Source organism: Nyctibius grandis, chromosome 6 (genome assembly GCF_013368605.1).
Source record: "Nyctibius grandis isolate bNycGra1 chromosome 6, bNycGra1.pri, whole genome shotgun sequence".
Taxonomy (NCBI): Eukaryota; Metazoa; Chordata; class Aves; order Nyctibiiformes; family Nyctibiidae; genus Nyctibius; species Nyctibius grandis.
Window position 1 is genome coordinate 30,821,476 of NC_090663.1, and position 21,803 is coordinate 30,843,278.

Genomic DNA, 21,803 nt, shown 5'->3' on the forward strand with positions numbered 1-21,803 from the left:
GAGGACTCGAGCATTTCGGGAAGGTATCCCGGGGCTTCGCGTACAACGCCTGGGTAGGACCTGCGGCTCCCAAGAGACGGGACGAGACGGGACGGGACGGGACGGGACGGGAGGCCAGGCCAGGCCAGGCCAGGCTGTTCCCTCAGGCGCGAGGCTGCCGGAGGAGCCCCCCACACGGCGCCAGGCGCGGTGAGGGAGGGCCTCCCCCTCCCGCGCAGGGCCGCCATGACGCTACCACCCGCGCCCCAGGGCCGGGCCCCACCCCCCGCAACGTCACCCCACCCCAACAGCGGGAGAAGCGGGCGCGAGCGGCGACGCTTCCTGCTTACGCACAGGACGTCAGGGTGGTGGGACGGGACGGGGGAGGTAGTAAGATGGCGGCGGCGGCCGGATGCGCGCTCTCCGCCCCCCACACCACCCGCGGGCGCTACTGAGGAGGAGGCGGCGGCAGCAGCGCCCGCGGCCCGCCCCGCCGCAGCCCTCCCGCGCCGCGGGCCGCCCGGCCATGTAGACGGGGCGGTGCGGCCGCCTTTCCCCGCGCAGCCGCCCCTCTGCCGGCGGGCGCCATGGAGGACGTCGGCTCGGGCGTGAACGCGGACGCGGAGGTGCGGAAGCTGCAGGAGCTGGTGAAGAAGCTGGAGAAGCAGAACGAGCAGCTCCGCAGCCGCCACGGCGCCCTGCCCGCCGCCCCCGCCAGCCCCAAGCGCCTCTTGGGCGGCGGGCCCTCCCCGTCGCCCCCCGCCGCCTCCCCGCCCGACGGCCGCTGCCTCAGCCCCAGGGCCGCCGCCCGGAGGCCGCCCCCCGAGGAGTCCCGCGGCGGCGTGGCCGGCGAGGAGGTCAACGGCCTCCTGGACGACGCGGCGCTGCTCAGGCCAGAGGAGCTGGAGCGGTTGGCCGGCTGTGAGGAGGACGAGACCGGCTGGTGAGGAGGCGGCCGGTGTTGGGATGGGGCGGGGGCGCCCCTCTCCGCCGTCCCCCGCTGGCGGGAGCTGGGGAGGGCACCGTCCTCCACTTACCCCGGTGTCCCCGGGGAGAAGGGGCCGTTTCCAGACGCGTCCCTGGCGTCGGAGGTGGTCTCGGGGCTTTGTGTAGGGAGGCAGCCTCGCCCTGTGGGGCTGGATGAAGGGATGAGCTCTCCAAGGGGTACCGAGGCCTGCAGGGGAAGGGTGTTTTGGTTTCTGCACGTCACCTCGCACCTCCCTGGAGACTTGCAGCTCTGTGCTGTTGTTCGGCCGCAGTGAGAGTATTAGATCGGGTCACTTGGAGACCGGAACAGGCTCCAGTTCCGCCGCATAATCAGTTGTCAGTGTTTTCACAAGTTCAGAAGGTGTGCAGGCGTTGAGAAAGTCGTGGAAAGTTTCTGGGGTAGTGCAGAGTTAGCCCGCAGGTACAGTTGTACTTCTTCAGACATGCATCAAACATGTTTTAAGCCTTGATTTCTTTCGGCTGTGAAGGCAGCAAATGTAACACACTCCTTCATCTCATAAATGTGTTGTCCTTGGCTGCTTTCATTTATTGCTAACAATGTAGGACCACGGTTTACCTTAGGCGGTTCCTCTCTTTTTAAATGGACTGCTTTCCCTGCCGCTCCATCAGAAGCACTTGCAGGTGTTCACCTTGTTTTATTACACTTGAATGAGCTTCTACTGAGGTTTGCTCTCTCTTAACATGCTGTTCTCAGCTGTCTTTTTGAAGTTTCCTGTGACACTAGTTGAGGAGCAGCATTAGAGCTGCAGGAGAAATAGTGGGGAGGACCACAGTGTGAACAAACACAAGGGAAGCATGCACAGGGAGGAAAGTGTAACAAAAGCAGTTTGACTTGGGTCAGAACAGGTTGTAGGTTCATCTACAAAGGTCTCTTTCTGGAGCGAACATGCAGACAAATTTAAAATCCAAACGAGCAAAAATGTCTTCCAGAGTTAGAAATGCCTTTAAAAACGCTGGAATGATTCCATGCGTGAGCAATGTTTTAGTTGCTCAGGGAAGAGACTGTGTGCACTTCCTCAGAGAAGTCATTTGCCTGACATCCAGCCTGACCCACTGGAGGAGTATGAGAGCATAAGTTTATTCTCATCCAACACGAGCTTACTAAATTAACACAAGGCGTCATCTTCCAGATGATGAGTCTGTACAAGACAGCTACTCTTATTTCTCAGCTTATGCTTTGTAACCTACTGGCTTATAGCATGTGAGGGAAATAGAATATACTAAATTTGCACAGTAAGTTTGGAGTGGGATGGCCAAATTTGTGAATGTCATGAATTCGGGTGACAATAGATGTTACCATTTTATCTATTAATCCTAAATCATGGGCAACATAACGCATCTCTTCAGTGAAAGTTAATGCTCACAACAGAGCGTACGGTGACAGTGACAGCGTAAATGCTGTGGTTTTGTTTATGCAGTTCTGGACGCTGATGAGCAGGCGGCACAGTTCACTGAGCGCTGCTCTTGCTGGTGTCAGGTGTTTGACACGTTACTTACGCTGCCTGTTATTGTGGCTTCAGTCGTGTTTCTATGCAAGTTCTAGTTCTCAAAAGACAACAAAACTTAAATGCAACTATAATACCAATTTTCAATCTCAGACGTGGAACAATGACTGAGACACAAAAGCATATACCTAGAAAAGAGACGGTGTTAAAATTGGCTTATTGTTGTACGTATGAAGAAATATGGCTGTGTAATGAAAAAAACTTTTTCTTTCATGCTATAGTTTAATATGCACTTAATGATAAATGTGGTTTGGTTAGATTGATGGTGTTTTTTTCCAAATTGCTCTATAAAAATGGAAATAAAACTGGAATTTCTGAGCACCATTTAATTAAACTGTTGAGGAACTAAATACTTTAAAACCATTTTTTTGTTACAAAGATAGGATGACTGTGCATTTGATGAATGAAGGTTATTGCTCTAAATGAAGTTGGGAATTTTCAGAGGGCTAGTGGAGCAATCAAAAAGAAACAAACCTGTGAAAATAGGAGAGATGATGTAAGTGGATTTATCTTAAACAGTTTCATAAAGATCCCACTGTTAAAGCCTTGGTTATGCAAGGTCACTCAAAAAGTAATTGAATCAACTGAACGGGTGAATGTACTCAAATTTAAACCTCGTATGAACTCTTTCAGGTTCAAATGGATTTGGATCACTACTGTTTAACCCAAAATCCTGTTAAACTATGGGAGTATACCACTCTAGAAATCAAAGACCACTTAGCAGCTGAGGAAACCTCATGTGGAAACAAACTAAATTTAAGTCACAGCTTGTGCATAAAAATTGATTAATCTTGCCTGCTTCGATAGTCTACATAGAGAAGCTTAGATTTGTCTTTACTTTTGATTTCAGAAGAAACTTGCTGTGGGAGATAATAGATGATGAAGGGTGCTAGTTTTATGTTGTTCTCTCTGCTTTGTGTAGTACGGGCATTTTTTCAGTCCATGTATTCGTATACCCCGTTATGAAATTGTCTGCACCTTGTAATGGCAGAAGAAATAGTTTTCTTCACATTGTTTTACATTTAATGCTTACATGACATTAGTGCCTGTGAAGTTTGGCTATGAATTTAAGATGGAACAGTTGATACTGTGACTGAAATTGGTACTGGAATGTGATGTGTTGTTTTTTAAATCTACATTTTGGAGTTGATCAACTAATTTTTAGTTTTAATTCTTTAAAGGCTTTTAGATAAGTTACGCAGGACAGAAGTGTAAAGTGAAAAATGAAAGGAGAGGGTAGAACTAGCCTAAATAACAAGTGAAAAGAGCTTTGATACTGCTGCTTTAGTAGCAGCATTAGCTACTAAAACAACATTACAGTATTAGTGAACTTTGGGACTGTTTATATTTTTGCTTGTTTGTTTTTCTTCACTGTGGTTAGTTAAATCCAGGTATGTTTTAAGTTTTAAACAGTTTAACATGTGAGACAATCTACGAATCATATGGTAAGTTACTAAAAATATCTCAGTGAATTTAGATCGAGTTCTTGACCATATGCTTCTGAATCCTGTTTAATATGCTGAAATTTTCTTCCTAATAGGGTACTGAAGGTTGCAAATAGGCACATATGCACATGCACACAGTACTGAGCTGTACCTAGTCCCATGGAGACTTTGCTTTAGGCCTGCTAATTACTTCCTCAAAAAGTAACCAGTGCCTTTGGTAATCTGTTCTATGGGTGTTCCTGTTTAGCTGTTCTTGAACCAGACTGGAATAGATTTAATTTTTTTTTCAAATTTCAATCTGAACAGATCTTTTTTAGCTAATTAATTAAAAAGACAAAAGGGCAGGAAGGGGGGACCAGAGTGGAGAGATCTTCAGAGAGGCAGGACAAGGTATACAGCTCCTTGCCTGACTTGCTGGGTGAGGTTGGGTGTGGATGTGTAGCACATTCGAGTCAACTTGGTAACAGTATGCAAGGTGGCTTGCTCTGCTTCTTTTAAAAAGTGAGTTGTCCCGAGTTTATTGCAGGATAAGTGTGCACATGTGGGCAATTACTGTAGATTAGTTAATGTGCTGTGAATCCACTGTAACTTGCTTTGCGGTAGCTTGTTATACAGTCACTTACCTAAACTTTCTGAGGAGCTTTCTTTTAGATGTGAGGAAAACATACAAACGTACAAACAAAAGGCAGTTACTGTGTGTTTAAAGTGAAATTACTGGTGTAATAGTTAATAGTTCAGAGTAATATTTTTAGTGTTTTTGAAGACCTCATATTGGTTTGGTATCCTGTTTAGTTAAAATGAAAAGCAAGTAATTTTATTATTATACACATTCTCATTCAGCAGCTATTTCTATTAAATTGGCACCTATTTTTAATAGTCTACGTTTCCGTTCTAGTCATCCATTCCAGTTAGTTGGCTAAGTGGCTGTTCTGAGATACAGAGGATGAAAACATGATTGTCATCTGTAATGATTGTCTTTCAGCTCATATTGCATAATGTCCTTTGAGCACTAACTTTGTTTCAGAACCCTAAAGTTTGCCATAGTGAGCTAGTAAAGTGTAGAGTGGGTGTTTTAGGATAGAGCTGCACCTGAATGAATGCCCAGCACTGAGATTACATTGCAGCATTTCCTCTTCAGCTGCTAAAACAGCGTTGTACTAATGTGGTTTAGGCTTCTTGGAAACTGGACAGGTTCTGATCAATTCCTACCCTATGACCTAAGTAAAAGAGAAAATGCTGCTTTTCATTTTATGGCAGATTAAATGTCAATCTGATTTTAAGGTTTTTTTTTAACCAAATTCAGATAATGGCTTCTCAAACTAGGAAGATAATTTGAAAAGAAGCATGTGAGAGAACTAAGGATTAGAGAAGTTACCAGTTTGTCAAGTGAAACAGCTGTTGTAACATTAAATAATATTCCATTTGACTTACATCTTTGAGATATTGTTTGTTGTGAAACAGATGTTTGAGGACTGTAGGAATAACTTTTTTCTATTTCAACTCCTTGTGTGAGATTTATGGCTTTTAAACATGTTTGATATTTTGATGTTATGAAAGCTTCGGTACAAATTTCTTTTATTGTCTTAATGGTATTCCTGAAATTTACCTCACAGTCGTGTCTCGTTTAGGCATGATTCACATTTCTACATTTTGTGGGTGTTGGTAGAGCTCTCAAGCCTAGTAATTAAGCAGACTTATATTTTGGAACACATTTAATAGGACACAGAACTTACCAACTTCTCTGCATCAACAATACCATGTTAGAGCAAATGCGCTCTAACAAATTCCTTCTGAAAAGCTTCTCAAACAGTGGACAGTTGTACAGAGCTTGTGTGACAGTTCTGGGGAAGCCACATGATGGTGTTCCAGGAGTCCTCCAAGCTTTTGAAGGCCCCTTTTCCCATTCTACAACACCCCTTTGAGACAGCAACATGTTCTTTTGAGATGAGGAAATGAATAATGGCTATAATTTCCAGCAACTAGCCAGAGCGCAGCTAACTATCTTTAATTGACAGGAAGGTAGTTGTGTTCCCAGCTGCACTTTGCAACCTCTCTGAATCCTCCCAGTTCTACTTGAAAATCTCATCATGTAGTTGAGACATGCTGCTTTAATATGAAGGTTTAATGAGATTGTCAAAGCATTTTTGTATTATCTCCTTATTTTGAGAGACCTGGAGATTTGCTCTAACTCATGCATCTCTCAGAACTAGAAGCATTCAGTTAAGTACACCAACAAATTGGTAATTACAGGCTGAGCAATGTGTCTCAGGCAGTTACAACTGCAGGATAGGAACTTTGCAGGGCCGGAGGACAAGGAAAGAGGAAATCTGTGGGCCAGATATGTGCATGGATGTCACTTAGTTTTTGCATATTTTTCTTTGCAACCAGAGATTCTCTTCAGATCTTTACCTGTAGCTGTTCATTCAAAATTCATCTTAAATTTTAACTTATTTAAATTGGTCCAGATAGGATCTTCTGAAAGTTTTAGATGGATCTAAAAGAGTTTAGATTGGCACTGTTGTGTTCTAAATTGTTTATTTCCAAGACTGTCTAGTATTGTTGTCTCCTGATTTATTTCTTTTTAGTAGCTTTTTGTTGTGGAATTTCCCTACTGTGTTTTAGAGGAATTTCTTGCTGATCTGCCCTTAGATTTCTATGTTTTCTTTACATCTTCTCTTCAGGTTGCTTTCTCGATCCTGCTTTTGTCTGCAACATGTTTTGTCCACTCTCTTTCATTGCCTCTATTGTCCCTGGCAGTTTTCGCTTAAAGTTAATGTAGCTAAAATAAACGAGCTCTAACTCAAGTTCCTTCCACTTGCCATCTTCTTTCTAATTCAGATCTGTGACTTCGTATTCATCTGCATGTTTTTCCCTCACTCTTGTACTGAGCAGTAGAAGGATTTTGATACAGAAAGACTCTTCCTTTCTTCCTGATTAGAATCTTAGCTTCTGGCTTCACGCCTGTGGCAACTGGCCTCTTGGGAGGTGTTCCTCAGGTGAGGTAATCCCTATGCAGATATTCCATTCCTACCTCAGTGTCGTGTCCTCTTTCTTCAAAGCCTTTTCTGACTCAGCTGTGTCCCAGTGCAACACGCTACAGCTTGCCCCATTTGGCTGATGTTGTCATGTGCTTGTAGTGACAGGAGTCTTTCTGCAAAAGCTCTGCCCTTTTTCTGCTGCGTGTTTCTGGAACTAATCAGTAGAGCCCCTGGCTGCTTTAAACTTCAGATAGGGCTGCTGTGGCATAGGTGGCTAGTGACAGCTGGAGGAAGGGAATGTTACTACTGTGTACAGCAGAATCGTAGTGTCTGAGCTGCTTAGTGCTGTTTCAAAATAGATCAAAGCTCCTGGGCTTCTTTTTATATACTGTTTTCTTTTACTTGACCTTGTGTCACTGAATTTAGAGTCTTTACTCCCTTGTGGAGAAATTGAAGTGTAGGTTTGTGGTGTGTTAACATTTGTAGTACGGGTGGTAACTGTAAGCTGTCAGCTTCCTCAATCGTTTTCAACTTCCTGTTTCGAGAAAGTGATTTAGTAGTGTTTAAAGATGTATGAAGTCATACTGAATCTTCAGTCTTGAAGTTGCTGTTCTGCCAGTCAGTGCTGTTGCATTGCTGTAGAATGCATTAACAGGTACAAATGGGGATGAATCTCTCTGGAAGACTCTTCAGCTAAGTAGGACCTGTATCTTTTGGGTCAAAGAGTATTTTGACAAAGATCACTTGGCCGTATGAAGTTATTTGTACATGCTTCACGTTCTCCTTACTGTTCTTTTTCCATTCCTTTTGTTGGGAAGAGAGGAAGAAGTAGTAGAAGCATCGCTCTGATTCTTAGCCTTGCCTTTGGTCTTATTTTTTTTGATCCGAATTAGACAAAGCAAGTAGAATTCAGTCAGTTTCAAAACTTGAGATTGGCTGTTCTTTGTCAGATGGGAAACTAAGATCACTGCTTTGTAATAGTGAGACTTCATAATTGCATGATGTGCAAGAAACTATCCTGAAAGAACCATTGTGTTACTGCATTGATGCACATGTGTTTGTCGTGAGGTAGCGGAGTTGCATGAAATATGTGTATTCTAAAGTTCTGTCTCTTCTTGAAACATAAGGTGTTAAACAAAGGCTGTTAAACTGAAAAACAGTTGACCGGAAAGAGGTGGGAGAATCTGCAGTATATGTTTGATTAGAAAGGGAGAGGGAAAAGGGGGAGCTGTGAGAGCCTAGATTGCTTCAGTAAATAAACTACTTGTGAAACAAGTGCAACAATTGGAAACTGCAGGAAAGAATGTGTTGGAGCTTAACAAAACAGGTGCCATTTTGATTAGAGTTGTCTTGTAGGTTTGTTGAAGATACCCCTTTTGTGTGTCTTTTGAAGAGGACATGCACTTTAATTTCTTGCCTGTTATACTGGGTATTACTGTAAACACTTCAAACGTGCATGGAACTTCTCAAACACAGCAAGGCATGTCAGCTATCCAGAGAGCTAGGAGTGAGTCTGGCCTGTACAACACAAAAGTGGGCTTTGTTGCCATTGACACTTCTTCATATTGTATAAACATACCTTAGGATAGAAAAGAGTACGGGCAAATAAATGCTAAAAAGATAGTAAATCTGAAGTGTTAGAGAGCTAGTAAATGTTAAACATTGCTTTTAACTATATGCAGATCATTGCAGAAAGTACAGCAATTTGTGTAATTGTTTACGTAGAACTGTAAAAATGGAGTAATTCTTGTGCTGTCCAAGGATCTTCAGGGCTATAAATATGTGATGGGCTCTTAGCTTTTATTGTGGGCAGAGTGCCTGTGAAGATTGTAAGGATTTCTACAAAATCAATTTTAATGATCAGCATGATACTGGCCAGAGTGTAAGCCACATGGACTATAGTATGTGGCAGTGGCTATTTGCGTTGCTACAAACAGCTTCATCTTTCTTTGAAAACCTGGTAGCTAATAAAAATCCTCTTCTGCACTGGCCCACATAGCTTTCTAATTTCAGTGTTAATGAGGGAAGAATGTTTCAGACCATGCTATGAACAAAGTGATCAGTGTTTTGGGTGAGATATTTGTGGTGGTTTTATAAGCATACTTCTTGGGAAGCTTTTGTAAGAAGTGACCTTAAGGGTAGTAATTAAAAAAAAAAAATCCTTTAAAGCTGTTTATAAAACAAACTGAGTTCAAGTTCTAGAATTACAGAGGAAGGATCAGCTAATAATCTTGTAATAGAGCTGTGGGAAATAACTTCTGTGTTGCTGATGTAATTGGCATAAAGGAAACAAGCACTTTTGCTGTCTGTTTTGTATGGAAGGATGGCTAATCAGACTGTCAAATGTTCCTAAGTTACAGTGTGTGGCATACAACCGTATTCACTTGGAGTATGAAGTCTGTCATTGCTCCTAGAAGAAACACTCATTTAACCGTTTCTGCATATGTGTAAGCTCTAGTTCGAGCTGTAGATCTTGCAGTTCACTGTTGTCTTTTGCTGAAGCACATTTCCAAGTTTTGTTCTAGTCTAAAGATAAGGCTTAAATATCCCTGTTTTGAGTGTGTGATTGGTTATGACTTTTCCTTTAATCTGTTGGTTGAGGGAGGAGAAATTTTAAGCTAAATTTCTAGAGCCTTTAAACTGGAATACTTCTTTCTTCAGTCATGGAATGCTGATGTTAAAATAAATGCATGGAGATGCTGATGGGCAAAGGCCTCAGCATGTCCTGCAGAACAATATGATCTCATTGTTTCTCTCTACTTTCCTATGTGCATTCTCTCTCGTTCCTTGTTTTTAATGCTTGACTGTATACCCCTTAGGACAGAGATAGTTGCTTTGTTCTGTGTTCAAAGGAAAACTAAAGGATCAGGTGCTAGGATACAAATTACAAGCAAAAATAAAATGTCTGTTGTTCAAGGCTGCTGAAATAGTAGATGTGTTTTGTGCACTTTAGCACTGTTCCTTGGCTATTAAGATGCTTGTCACTTGCTGCATCTTTGTGTTTAGGAAAACAACAGTTGCATATCACATAGTGCTTTATTTCCTCCTTTCAGGTGAACATCACTTAAATCTGAAAAGATTAATCCCTATTTGTACATTTATGTGACGTAGTGAAATTGTCCGTATACTTAATGTGTCTGAAAAGTGAAGACTTTTTTTTTTTTTTTTTCCTGGCATATCAGTCGATATATCCCAGTGTAGCAACGTAGGCATCACTTCTTGCCAAAAGTCCTTCGGTAGCCATAGGTTATCAGTATTACTATATCCAAAATAGTTAATTTAAACGTAAAACTTGTGCTTTCTTTATATTTTGGGATTGTACTGTAGATATAGTTTTAAAACAGAAATAGCATAGTATGTGGTATTTTGTTACATGCCTGATCTTATGCTCATTTTGTCTGTATTCATAGATTTTTTTGGTTTTGTATCCTTTTTCAGGTTATATACGTCCCCAAAGAAGAAACTGACTCCAGTGCAAAAATGTGTCAGTCCGTTAGTTTGGTGCAGGCAGGTATTGGATTACCCAAGTCCTGACATTGAATGTGCTAAAAAGTCACTGATCCACAGGCTGGAACAGACAATGTCAGGTGAGTTCCTGCATACTAACACCACTGGGTTGTACATTTTTATTCTGAAACAGAGTCAGAATTAGCTGATAGATAGTTGTGAGAGAAGAGGGTGAGATCCAGCAGTTTCTTCTAAAGTTTTCATTATGGTTTGCGAACAGTAATTAATTCTGCTCGTTTTCTGGACTGCATGAATAAAATGAAAGGAAGTATTAGACGTGAGTCATGATTTCAGAGTTTTATACTACTGCGTAGCTACAGTTTGGTCAGAAGTTTTCAGGAGGAAACAATGTCCTTAAACTAGAGGTTTTCTCGTCTTATTTAAAATAGAAGCCTGTATTAAACTATCATAATTTTTAGGTGCTTGTCAGTATGTTAACACAGAACTTAGTTTTCTGCTAGATGAGCTATTTTATTTCATCTAAGGAAATGGAGGCTGAAGTTCTTGAATACTTTGGGGAGGTCATATTGATTTCTTCTCCTCCCATCCCCGGTAACTTAAGATCTTATCACAGTCAGATTAAAACATCCAGAGTTTGTGATTCTTCCTTGATACAAATTAGTTGGTTATATTCAAAACTGGAGAAGGACTGAGCATTTGGTCCTGTGAGGATGAAATCCTACATTCTCCACCCTTTTATTCCCAGCATTTTTGATGTCAAACCAGCAGCAAAATACTGAAGGTCTGATTAGAATTTTCTGTCCATCTGGTTTCTTGCTTTATTTTAATTTATTTGTTAAAGCCTGTGTTTATTTTTTTAAAAAAGTTATGCCGAGACATATCTTACTTTCTTGCTATTAATAATTATTCTCTCCCTGTATTTCCATCTTTTTGCAGTCTTGCGCTATGTATGATTATCTTTTTTTTAGTTGTTATCTTCAGGAATTGGCAGAATGGCTTGACTTGGGCTAAGAATATGTGAACACACAGTTCCGGGAGTGTTCCCGACTACCAGCTCCTTTACATGGTTATACACAAAATTTGTGCTGAGTTTATTTGGCTGTAATGTTTTTCCCCTCCTTGAATTCTTTTCTGGAGCAATTCAGTCTTTATTCTCGTTTGTACTAAAATAGTTCTTAATAAGATTTGAAAACATTGCTGGTAGATCACATGAAAAGCCCATTTCTTATTCTTATAAAAATTATGGGCATAGTGGTGAAACTGCCTTCAGTATGAGTCACCTTTGATCTTCCCCTATTTCTTGTGCTTTGTGTACGCTGTCTTGATGAATGTCTATTAACAATTTTCCTGAACAGTTAACATGATATACAGCTTGCTAGAGGTAAACACTGATATTCTAAACAATGAAAAGTACCCAGATCACAGGGATTTATGAATGATGATACAAGTTTGGGAATTCAAATACTACTGAGTATTTAGGACTGGATAGCAGTTAGGTTAAGCATGAGCAATTCTGTTTGTGGTTTAACTTCTTTTCAGAACTGAGTAGAAATCTTCCAGAAGTACCACAAATTCTGTTACCCTTAGGGTATCTTTAAAAATTGAGTCATAGTTGAAGCAGAGTGGCAGGAAGCTTCCCTATGAAACAGACAAACTTGAAAGTTCGGTCATTCAAATGATGTGTCTAGGCAACTTTACCTCTCTTTTTCCATAGACCTGAGAATCTGCCTCTGGCAGTGATACTTGCAAGAATCACAGAATGTTAGGGATTGGAAGGGACCTCAAAAGATCATCTAGTCCAATCCCCCTGCCGGAGCAGGATTGCCTAGACCATCTCACACAGGAACGCGTTCAGGCGGGTTTTGAATGTCTCCAGAGAAGGAGACTCCACAACCTCTCTGGGCAGCCTGTTCCAGTGTTCGGTCACCCTCACCGTAAAGAAGTTCTTCCTCATATTTATGTGGAACCTCCTGTGTTCCAGCTTGCACCCATTGCCCCTTGTCCTGTCAAGGGATGTCACTGAGAAGAGCCTGGCTCCATCCTCATGACACTTGCCCTTTACATATTTATAAACATTAATGAGGTCACCCCTCAGTCTCCTCTTCTCCAAGCTAAAGAGACCAAGCTCCCTCAGCCTCTCCTCATAAGGGAGATGTTCCACTCCCTTAATCATCTTCGTGGCTCTGCGCTGGACTCTCTCTAGCAGTTCCCTGTCCTTCTTGAACTGAGGGGCCCACAACTGGACACAATATTCCAGATGCGGCCTCACCAGGGCAGAGTAGAGGGGGAGGAGAACCTCTCTTGACCTGCTGACCACACCCCTTCTAATACACCCCAGGATGCCATTGGCCTTCTTGGCCACAAGGGCACACTGCTGGCTCATGGTCATCTTGCTGTCCACTAGGACCCCCAGGTCCCTTTCCCCTATGCTGGTCTCCAACAGGTCTGCCCCCAACTTGTACTGGTACATGAGGTTATTCTTGCCCAGATGCAGGACTCTACACTTGCCCTTGTTATATTTCATTAAGTTTCTCCCCGCCCAACTCTCCAGCCTGTCTAGGTCCCTCTGAATGGCTGCGCAGCCTTCCGGTGTGTCAGCCACTCCTCCCAGTTTTGTGTCATCAGCGAACTTGCTGACAGTGCACTCTATTCCCTCATCCAAGTCATTAATGAATATATTGAATAGTACTGGTCCCAGTACCGACCCTTGAGGGACTCCGCTAGACACAGGCCTCCAACTGGACTCTGTCCCATTGACCACCACTCTCTGGCTTCTTTCCTTCAGCCAGTTCACAATCCACCTCACTACCCGATCATCCAGACCACACTTCCCCAGTTTAGCTGCGAGGATGCTGTGGGAGACCGTGTCAAACGCTTTACTGAAATCGAGATAGACCACATCCACAGCTTTACCATCATCTATCCACCGGGTTGCATCCTCATAAAAGGCTATCAAGTTGGTTGAGCATGACTTCCCCTTGGTGAATCCATGCTGAGTGCCCCTAATGATCCCCCTATCCTTGATGTGCCTAGAGACACCATCAAGAACAAGTTGTTCCATCACCTTTCCGGGGATGGAGGTGAGGCTGACTGGTCTATAGTTACCCGGGTCCTCCTTCTTGCCCTTTTTGAAGACTGGAGTGACATTCGCTTTCCTCCAGTCCTCAGGCACCTCTCCCGTTGCCCACGACTTAGCAAAGATGATGGAGAGTGGCCTAGCAATGACTTCTGCCAGCTCCCTCAGCACCCGCGGGTGCATCCCATCAGGGCCCATGGATTTATGGACGTCCAGATTGCTTAATTGGTCCCTGACCCAGCCCTCATCTACCAAGACAGATTCCTCCTCTATCGTGACTTCTTCAGGGGCCTCAGGGGTCCGGGGCTCCTCAGGACAGCCTCCAGCAGTATAGACAGAGGCAAAGAAGGCATTCAGTAACTCCGCCTTCTTTTTATCCTCTGTCTCCAGGGCCCCCACCTCATTCATCAGTGGGCCTACATTGCCTCTAGTCTTGGCTTTGCCTGCAATGTATTTGAAGAAGCCCTTTCTGTTGTCCTTGACCTCTCTTGCAAGGTTTAATTCCAAGGAGGCCTTAGCTTTCCTAGTTGCCTCCCTACATCCTCTGACAACAGACTTCTATTCCTCCCAAGTGGCCAGCCCCTCCTTCCATGATCTGTACACCCTCTTCTTCCACTTGAGTTTGCCCAGCAGTTCCCTGTTTAACCATGCAGGTCTCCTGGTACCCTTCCTTGACCTGCTGGGATGCTCTGATCTTGAGCTCGGAAGAAGCAGTCCTTGAATGCTAACCAACTATCTTGGGCCCCCTTACCTTCTAGTACCCTGTCCCATGGGATTTCCCCTAGCAATTGCTACAGCAGTTCATCTATAGTACTAATAGGGGAAAATATTAGCAGTAGAAGAGATGAGCACTGATACTGCTGGTTGGAGCAAATTGCATGGAAAAATGAATTTGTAACAAGAAAAAAAAATTGTCCTTTAGAGCAGCCTGCCTACTTACAGATAGAGGGTAGCAGGAAGCTCTACTGGAGAAGGCAAGTAGTGCTGCTTGTAACCTTCAGTGTGTTTCCCCACAACTTCTGGAATATCTTGTGACTTGTATTTTGCATAGTACTTGTACCTCATGCACCCATCGCTTAACGTATTACTAGTTGCTGGTTCAGTTCATCAATTTCAGTTCCAGTCTCTCTGGATAAGGCTTTTCATACTACTGTTACTTTCTCTCCAGAATCCTTGTTGATGTTTCTTTTGCCTTGACTATTTTCGCTTTGTCAGTTCCTGTTGTTATGTCTTTCTAATCTAACATCTTTTTGCTGTTTCTCAGTCTCAAATGCACTCTTGTATTCCACATTTTCCTCTTCCTTCTTATAAAGTAATCTTTTCCATTGCGTGATAATAAAGGAAGGAAGAGCGGCTTTCAGCTCCATCCCACTGTGGGCAGTCGCTGCGAACACAGGATGCACAGTACCTTGTCGCTAGTTAGTTCAGGTTTACAATTGCAGAGTGAGTCCTGCTCAGTGTTGGAAGCATGTTCAGGCTAGAGGGGACCTTAGGTATATTCTGGTGCAAAGACCTCTCTTACCCATGCCTCAAGTTCCTGGTAAAAAGTGAAAGAATGCATTTCATGTTGTCTGGAAACCATGGCTTCCACCACATGGTGGTCTAAAATCACAAAGGGGTAGAGCACATCAAGAATCAACTGCAGGAACAGAGAAATACTAGGCAGAAGAATTTCTGGACAAGATGCTTTAAGACATAGTTACACAGAATTAGAAAAGAGTAACTTTACTCATATTGCAGTTTTTACTGAGACAGTGTTTTTATTTAAATATTGGAAATCAAATGCATGATCGGTATAGCTGGTAGGAGAGCTGCGTGGCTGTGTGTTTAAAAACTGTTGTATTTTCCATGTTGAGTGAGTTTGTCTTTTCAGTTGAGCATTGAGCTTGTTCAAAACCAACCATTATTTAGCCAACTTTGGTCTCAGTGATAAGACTTAGTAATGATTGTTTTGAATTACTACAGGGACTGCTAGAATAAATTTGTCACTTAATTGTAACATAAATAAATATCAGGTCTAGCACTTAGAAAAATTGCACCTGATTCACACAGTAGATCTTCTGAGCCACCTAAGCATGAGTTTTCTGCACTCAAATTTTTCTATTCCTATTTTCTAGAGCAAAAGAGAGATTCAAGACCAATTTAACTAAAGGTTGACTAAAATAAATGAGATGCTGCATACTGTTTCTGAATGTTATAAAAGAAAATTTACATTAAAATAAAAATGTTGATTATTAACGCTCCCCTCTGGTGTTTTGAAAGCTAATGTGTAATCTTTTGTAAGCTAATGTTTCATCTAATAAGCATCATTTTGATGTTAAGTGAGTTATCTGTCTTACTAATGTTGTCTGATGCTCCTAGTAAAGACCATATCTCTACTTGTTGTAAAAATAGTAATGTCTTCCTAGGTTACAGAAATCCCTGTTGGAAAAACTTTAGGAATTCTAGGCCAGAAAAATGGTTTGAATCCAGCTTTTTTTCCTGGGGAAAAACAGTGCTGAGGAAATTCAGATTAGCTGGGATGAAAACTGCTGTACTGTATAATAAAGTGTCATCATGTACCAGAGCACACTTTTTTTATGTAACAAAAGTCTGCTTTCTTTCATCTAAAGAAATCTTGTATGTGATCAGATAGTTTGTATCATTATGGATATGTACAAAGAGCCTATTTTGAAGGTTATACAATAGTACAACTGTTTTCTAATTTGTGGTTAATGTTTTAAAATACTTGTCTGTGTAATAAGTATGAAATAAAGAACTGTTGTGCAGACTTATGTTTTAGGGATTTTTTATTGTCATTTTCGGCAAGAGATGAAAAGAAAATTTTTTTTGCATGAGAACAAAGATTCAGTTGGAATAGATGCTTTGGGGTTCCTATGTGAATGCCAGAAGAACTTGCTATCAAAGGAGTTGTCTCATCAGAGTCATCCAGAATACAACTGGCTTGTAATTGCCGGTTTTGTTTACCGAGCTTTGTAATAAAATGGAGATTTCCCTTCTCACACTCTCAAAATACACTGGAGGTACCTGAAGAATACTTACTGTAATTCATTAAATTTACTAATTGCTGAAATCACTGCATATGATTTTAAAACTTGCAGTGAAAGCTGGAATATAAACTTTCCATCCTCTATCTGTAACTGTCTTTTCACTCTAACTAAAACACTAGTAATAGTAACTGGTTTAGACTCCAGAAGGGATCTTCACACAAGGTGCAATTTAAGGAATCTGCTGCAAAGTCAACTTTAATTTCTGCTGCTTCTGCCTCTGTGCTGCATTCTGCCATCTGTTTGGTTGGATGATATATTTGTTGGGGCACTACTAAAAACTAATTCACTGATGCAATCAGTTAAAATACTCTAGATATTTTTAACCTAAATCCACTTTAGTAGGCTGGGTAATAGTGCAGCCCCACCATTGCTTGTACTGAACAACTCAGAAGGTAGTGACCTAGAGCAAAGTGGGGTGGGAGGAGGAGCTGAAGCAGGCTTTGGTGCTGAAAGCAGCATTTCATGCAAATGTAGTCTCTTCTGGCTTCTTCTAATGTCAAAACTAAAAGAAAAAATCTTACACTGAATAAAAGGATTTTTAGTAAACAAATTAGAGTTCAATTCCTTTCCTTTTTTTTTGTCCACTACTACCAGTAGCCTAATTATTACTTCACTAATTGAAGCCCTTTTTCAATAACAGAAGCGTCACACAATATTCTTTGAATAGCTTAATTTCTGCCTTTTTTTTTTTTTTTTAGAACTGCTTCAGTGTATTGCTATACATTTGCCAGGCCTGTTCTTGTCAGTTTATAATATGTATGCATAGTTTTAATACTGTCATGCCTTCACGAGAGTCTAGTTTCTAGCAGCTAGGTGAGCTGCAACTTTAATCTAATCTAGATTTACATATCATAAAGTTGGGATCTCTAGCTTCCAGTTTAATGTTTTGCAATTTAATTTGTTCTTGTTAAAATACAGTTCTGTTTGGCATAAAACACTTTCAGCAATGAAGGAACTGATTTTACCAAAGTGACCAGATTTCCTTTGGTTCCCACTTCCGCCATTGAAGTTCCATTTTCTGTTGTATTAAAACGTAAATTTTTGAACAAAAAAGTCATTTAAGTAACTATAGAAATCATGCACCTGGCATGAGGAGAATTGCAGTATCATACTGAAAATGTTCGCCAGTGGTTAAAATTGATCTGAAAATACTTCAGCATTGAAATATTTCCAATAAATAGCAGAGGAAAGTATCCAATTTTAGATTTTATACTGTAGATGGGGTTGAAGCCCATGGATGTAAAAATCCCAAAGCATTAGAACAAGAGGGATACAGAAGGGAATAATCCTACAGTCAGTTTGCTCTATTGTGCCCAATACGTTTATGGTACCCAGAAATATAAACAGAAGCATTTGCCATACTTAATGGTTTTTCATTGTAACGTATACTTTGGGGAGTTTTGTAGGTGGTATTGCTTAGTTCTGTGGTGCCAGTCATGGGGTTACTGTTGAAATATTTGGTAATCTAGACAAGTCTGAATTGTAGAGAACTAGACTTCATAGCGTGCTCTGATTTGTATGTAATTGTGCATAGGATGTATGTTAGCGTAGCTTAGCTACTACTGTCTTCCATCTTCCTTCCCAATGCCTACATTGAATGTCTTGAGGAGATCAGCTGTAATGATCTTAGATCTGATTCCTACAAGGAAAATTTTTGTTGCTATCTTGTCTTGCCCTCTTCTCCCCCTCCTTCCACATTATGGTTGTATCTAGGAGATGAAGAAATCAGCTGAAAAACTTCCCGGTGACTGAAATGTTCTACTTGAATTGTATAGTGATCAAGAAAAGTGGTAGAGTCGGGGTCTCTAGGTTTGCTGATTCTTTATTGAAGCAACTCAGAGTTGAACCACCACCGCAGTGAATGGTACCTGACTCAAATTCACTATCAGTTTATATAGAAACTAATAAGTAGTTACATCAAACTTCTCACGAGCTTCTGGTAAAAATCCACTAACTATTTTCAATTCCTCTTTCTTCCTTCATCAAGAGTCCACAAAAGTCCATTCTTTTCCATTGGTTAGCTGATCTTTATGTTCTGGTTCTGCTCTGGCTCCGGTTGACACCCCGTCCTTAATGTTCTTGCTGTAATCAGCGTCCCATCTTGATCTGGGTTGACCAGAGTCTGGTTTCCACTGCCAATGTCTCCTAAATATTAACCTAAAATACCTAAAGCCTATTTAGAACTTTATTTCTGTTAATACTTATTTCTAAGTATCTTATATTTCTTTTAAGGTAAAGAAAAGGTTAACCGTACATCCTTTTTACTAAAGGCACCAGAAAGTAATACTTGTAGGCCTACTCCTGCTTAGCTACTCATTAAGCTTTGATTGATGATTTGTTCAGTCATAGGTCAGGATTACACAAGGAGCTTTGAGAACAATATTCATGGATTGTGAAAGCCCGCCTGTGTTTGTCAGATAGACTTATATTTATTATTCTGTTCTTAATTCTTTTTCATCTCTATTGGCTTTTATCTGCTTAATTCATGAGAACTTCTATAACAATTTATGTAAAAATTTCTACAACAATAGTAATTAAATCACATTGAAGGTATCATATAGTATTCTATTAATTTTTCATTGGTTCCTTCAGTATAATTTGTCACTTTCCTCCTCTTTCATACAGCTCTCAAGAGACAGAGTTTGTACAGCAGCCCTTTCAGCGCGGTCAGTTACGCGACCTCCTATAGTCCAAATACTAGTAGCCCCTACAGCAGTGGTTTCAACTCTCCCTCCTCAACACCAGTGAAATCTGCTTTAGCGAAACAGCTCATACCTCCTGGTACCTCAGGTGAGTGTGTGTGTGTGTGTGTGTCTGATCTCTCCCTTTCTTCTTCCTCCTTAATTTCAAAAATGTGCTCAAATAGATTACATTTGCATTGAACTACAGAAAGAAAGACACCAAAAACTCATCAGTCTTTTGTAGGTTCTTTGTATCATGCAGTATTTGAGCTTTTTAGGAAAGGCGTTTTTTACAGACTTTCTGGCATGCAATGCATTTAAAATGTGTTCTCTGGATGTCCATGTGGCTAAAATCATTGATGCATATTAGCAGTGAGACCAAAACAGGTAGGGTTAGTTCTGTGGAGTCCAAACATAGGTAAGCGGCTTCTGGAATTGACCCTGTAATTGACTGAGATGTAAGTTGCATAAGCAGTTGTTTAAAGGTTAGGTGTTGGTAGTTGTAAGCTCTTTGCAACTACCCTATTACTTTTTAACTGAAACATTTGGTATGCAATGTATCCCTCAGTACCTCTGAGATGTGAACCATATAATCGGAGGAAGAAGCATGTATTTTAATTAAAGGCATTCCACGAGGCTTTGCAGTCATCAATGTAAATACTAGCTTCTGGCAATGTTTTCTGCCTTTATTCTGCACCATAGACACTTTCTTTGCATCAGAAAAATTGTTGCCTGGAACATATCTCTACTCTGAAGTCAGAATGTTTGCTCATTATGTATACTTTAACTCAAATTAGCTTGTAGGGAAGATGAAAAAACATTGCATTGACAATCCAGCTATCTGTAGTTTGCTGTGGACTTGTAAAGAGAAGCCTGCACTGTGGTGTATTCACCAGAGCCATTACCCAGGTTTCGTTTTAATCTATGTAGCTCTGCTCTGCGTTGTGGGCTACAATGCTGTATCTGCCTGCAGGACAGAGAGATGAAATTTTAACTGGCAATGGGCTGCCAGAAGGCAGCAAACAGGTAGTATTTCCAGATAAACTGTAGTTTAAGCATTACAAACTGAATCAATATTCATTGGATCAGCACGTCCTTATTGCCAAAAAAGATAGAGTCAAACTTATGCCTTACAAAGTAGTGTGCAGAGACGAGAATGAAAGCACAAATGGAACAGGTACGCAGTTGCCCTTTCTGTAAGAGCTGTGCAAACTTCATAGCAGTTGAAATTTGGTACAGGTAGACCAGATTATATGGCATTAATTTGTTTTGCCACCTTATAATGCTTTTATGAGGTTGCTCATTTTTAAAAGGTAATGACTAAACTCTGCTTGTGTAAATTATGTTTTCAGGCTAGGTTAGCAATCAAATGTTTCAAAGGGTCTGTCAGACTCAATGTCTCAGTCATAATGTGTTTTGAGATTGGTGGTCCTTTTACTAGGAAAGGAAATACAGATTGCCTTTTTTGCCTTTTTTTTCGTTAACATTTTGTATTACTTTATTTTCTTTCTGTAGGTCATCTTAAAAGTTCAGCAGATAGAAATCCTCCACTAAGTCCACAGTCCTCTCTGGACAGTGAATTAAGTGCATCAGAGATGGATGAAGACTCTATTGGGTCTAATTACAAGCTAAATGATGTTACAGATGTGCAGATCTTAGCACGAATACAGGAAGAAAGTAAGTATTTTCTGCCTTGAAAACAAAGTGGAGCAGTTGATTGTTTTTTATTGAGTAACTGCAGTAGCACTTGCTTAGCAGGAATGGAAAAGGGATGTAGATTCTGCTATGGATGTACAAATATAGTTCTGAAAAGGCTGGCTAAGGACTTCTGACTCCAGGGTAAGGAAAAGAACTTGCTGTGCAGAAGCGTTCTTTAGGAACAGTGGACAAAAGAAATGCTAGAGGGAGTACAAATTTGTAGCATATAGCATATGCTGAAAGGATGGTTGTTAGACTAGACTGCTGCCTGCCACCAGTCTTCTCAGGAGATACATGCCTTCCTGCTGTAATCCACTCTTGTTGACATCAGTGCTTAAACCATTATTTAAATCACAAAAATGTAAAGTTGATATGGCAAAGAATAGTTAACAGAAGCACCTGTGTAGATGTCTCTCTTTTATTGCAGGTTTAGTTGAGACTTTGTCTTTTTGTCCCTCTGAGACTGCAGAAAGTGGTAGTAATTTCAGTTGTCTAACTAGGTGGTCTCCAGACTTATTGCGTACCCTATCAGTGAAAAAAAAACCCAAACACCCAATATGTGTATATTTTTTATAAATTATATACATATACTACTCTACCAATATATTACGTAAACAAAAATACACAAATGTACGCAAAAATTGAACTTTAAAAAGGAGGAGATAAAGATGAATTAAATGCTATTTTAAAAATATTATTTTATTAGTAGTACAAAATTTTCTCCCCGCACTCCAGTGGATTGTTTTGCGTACCCCATGGGGTGCCTGCGCCCCATTTCGGAGACCACTCATCTAACAACCCTAGTTTCTCTAAGGGTAGCTTGTCATACATCTTTTTTGTTACATTGACTAATACATTGCAAGAGACATTTCATTGTGGCTGCTATAATTGTTACAGGATGTTACGTGATATCAA

At 41.0% G+C, this 21,803-nt stretch overlaps 1 protein-coding gene across 2 annotated transcripts in view; it reads left to right on the forward strand.

Moving 5' to 3' along the window:
* The first annotated feature begins 334 nt into the window (after nucleotides 1-334).
* SLAIN2 (SLAIN motif family member 2) overlaps nucleotides 335-21,803 on the forward strand; it is a 41,957-nt gene continuing 20,488 nt past the window's right edge. For both annotated transcript variants that reach the window (XM_068404078.1, XM_068404079.1), the window contains exons 1-4: nucleotides 335-922; nucleotides 10,354-10,502; nucleotides 19,135-19,299; nucleotides 20,706-20,867. In XM_068404078.1, the coding sequence (XP_068260179.1) occupies nucleotides 567-922; nucleotides 10,354-10,502; nucleotides 19,135-19,299; nucleotides 20,706-20,867 (832 nt within the window). In that variant the 5' untranslated portion in view covers nucleotides 335-566. The remainder of the gene's footprint in view (nucleotides 923-10,353; nucleotides 10,503-19,134; nucleotides 19,300-20,705; nucleotides 20,868-21,803) is intronic.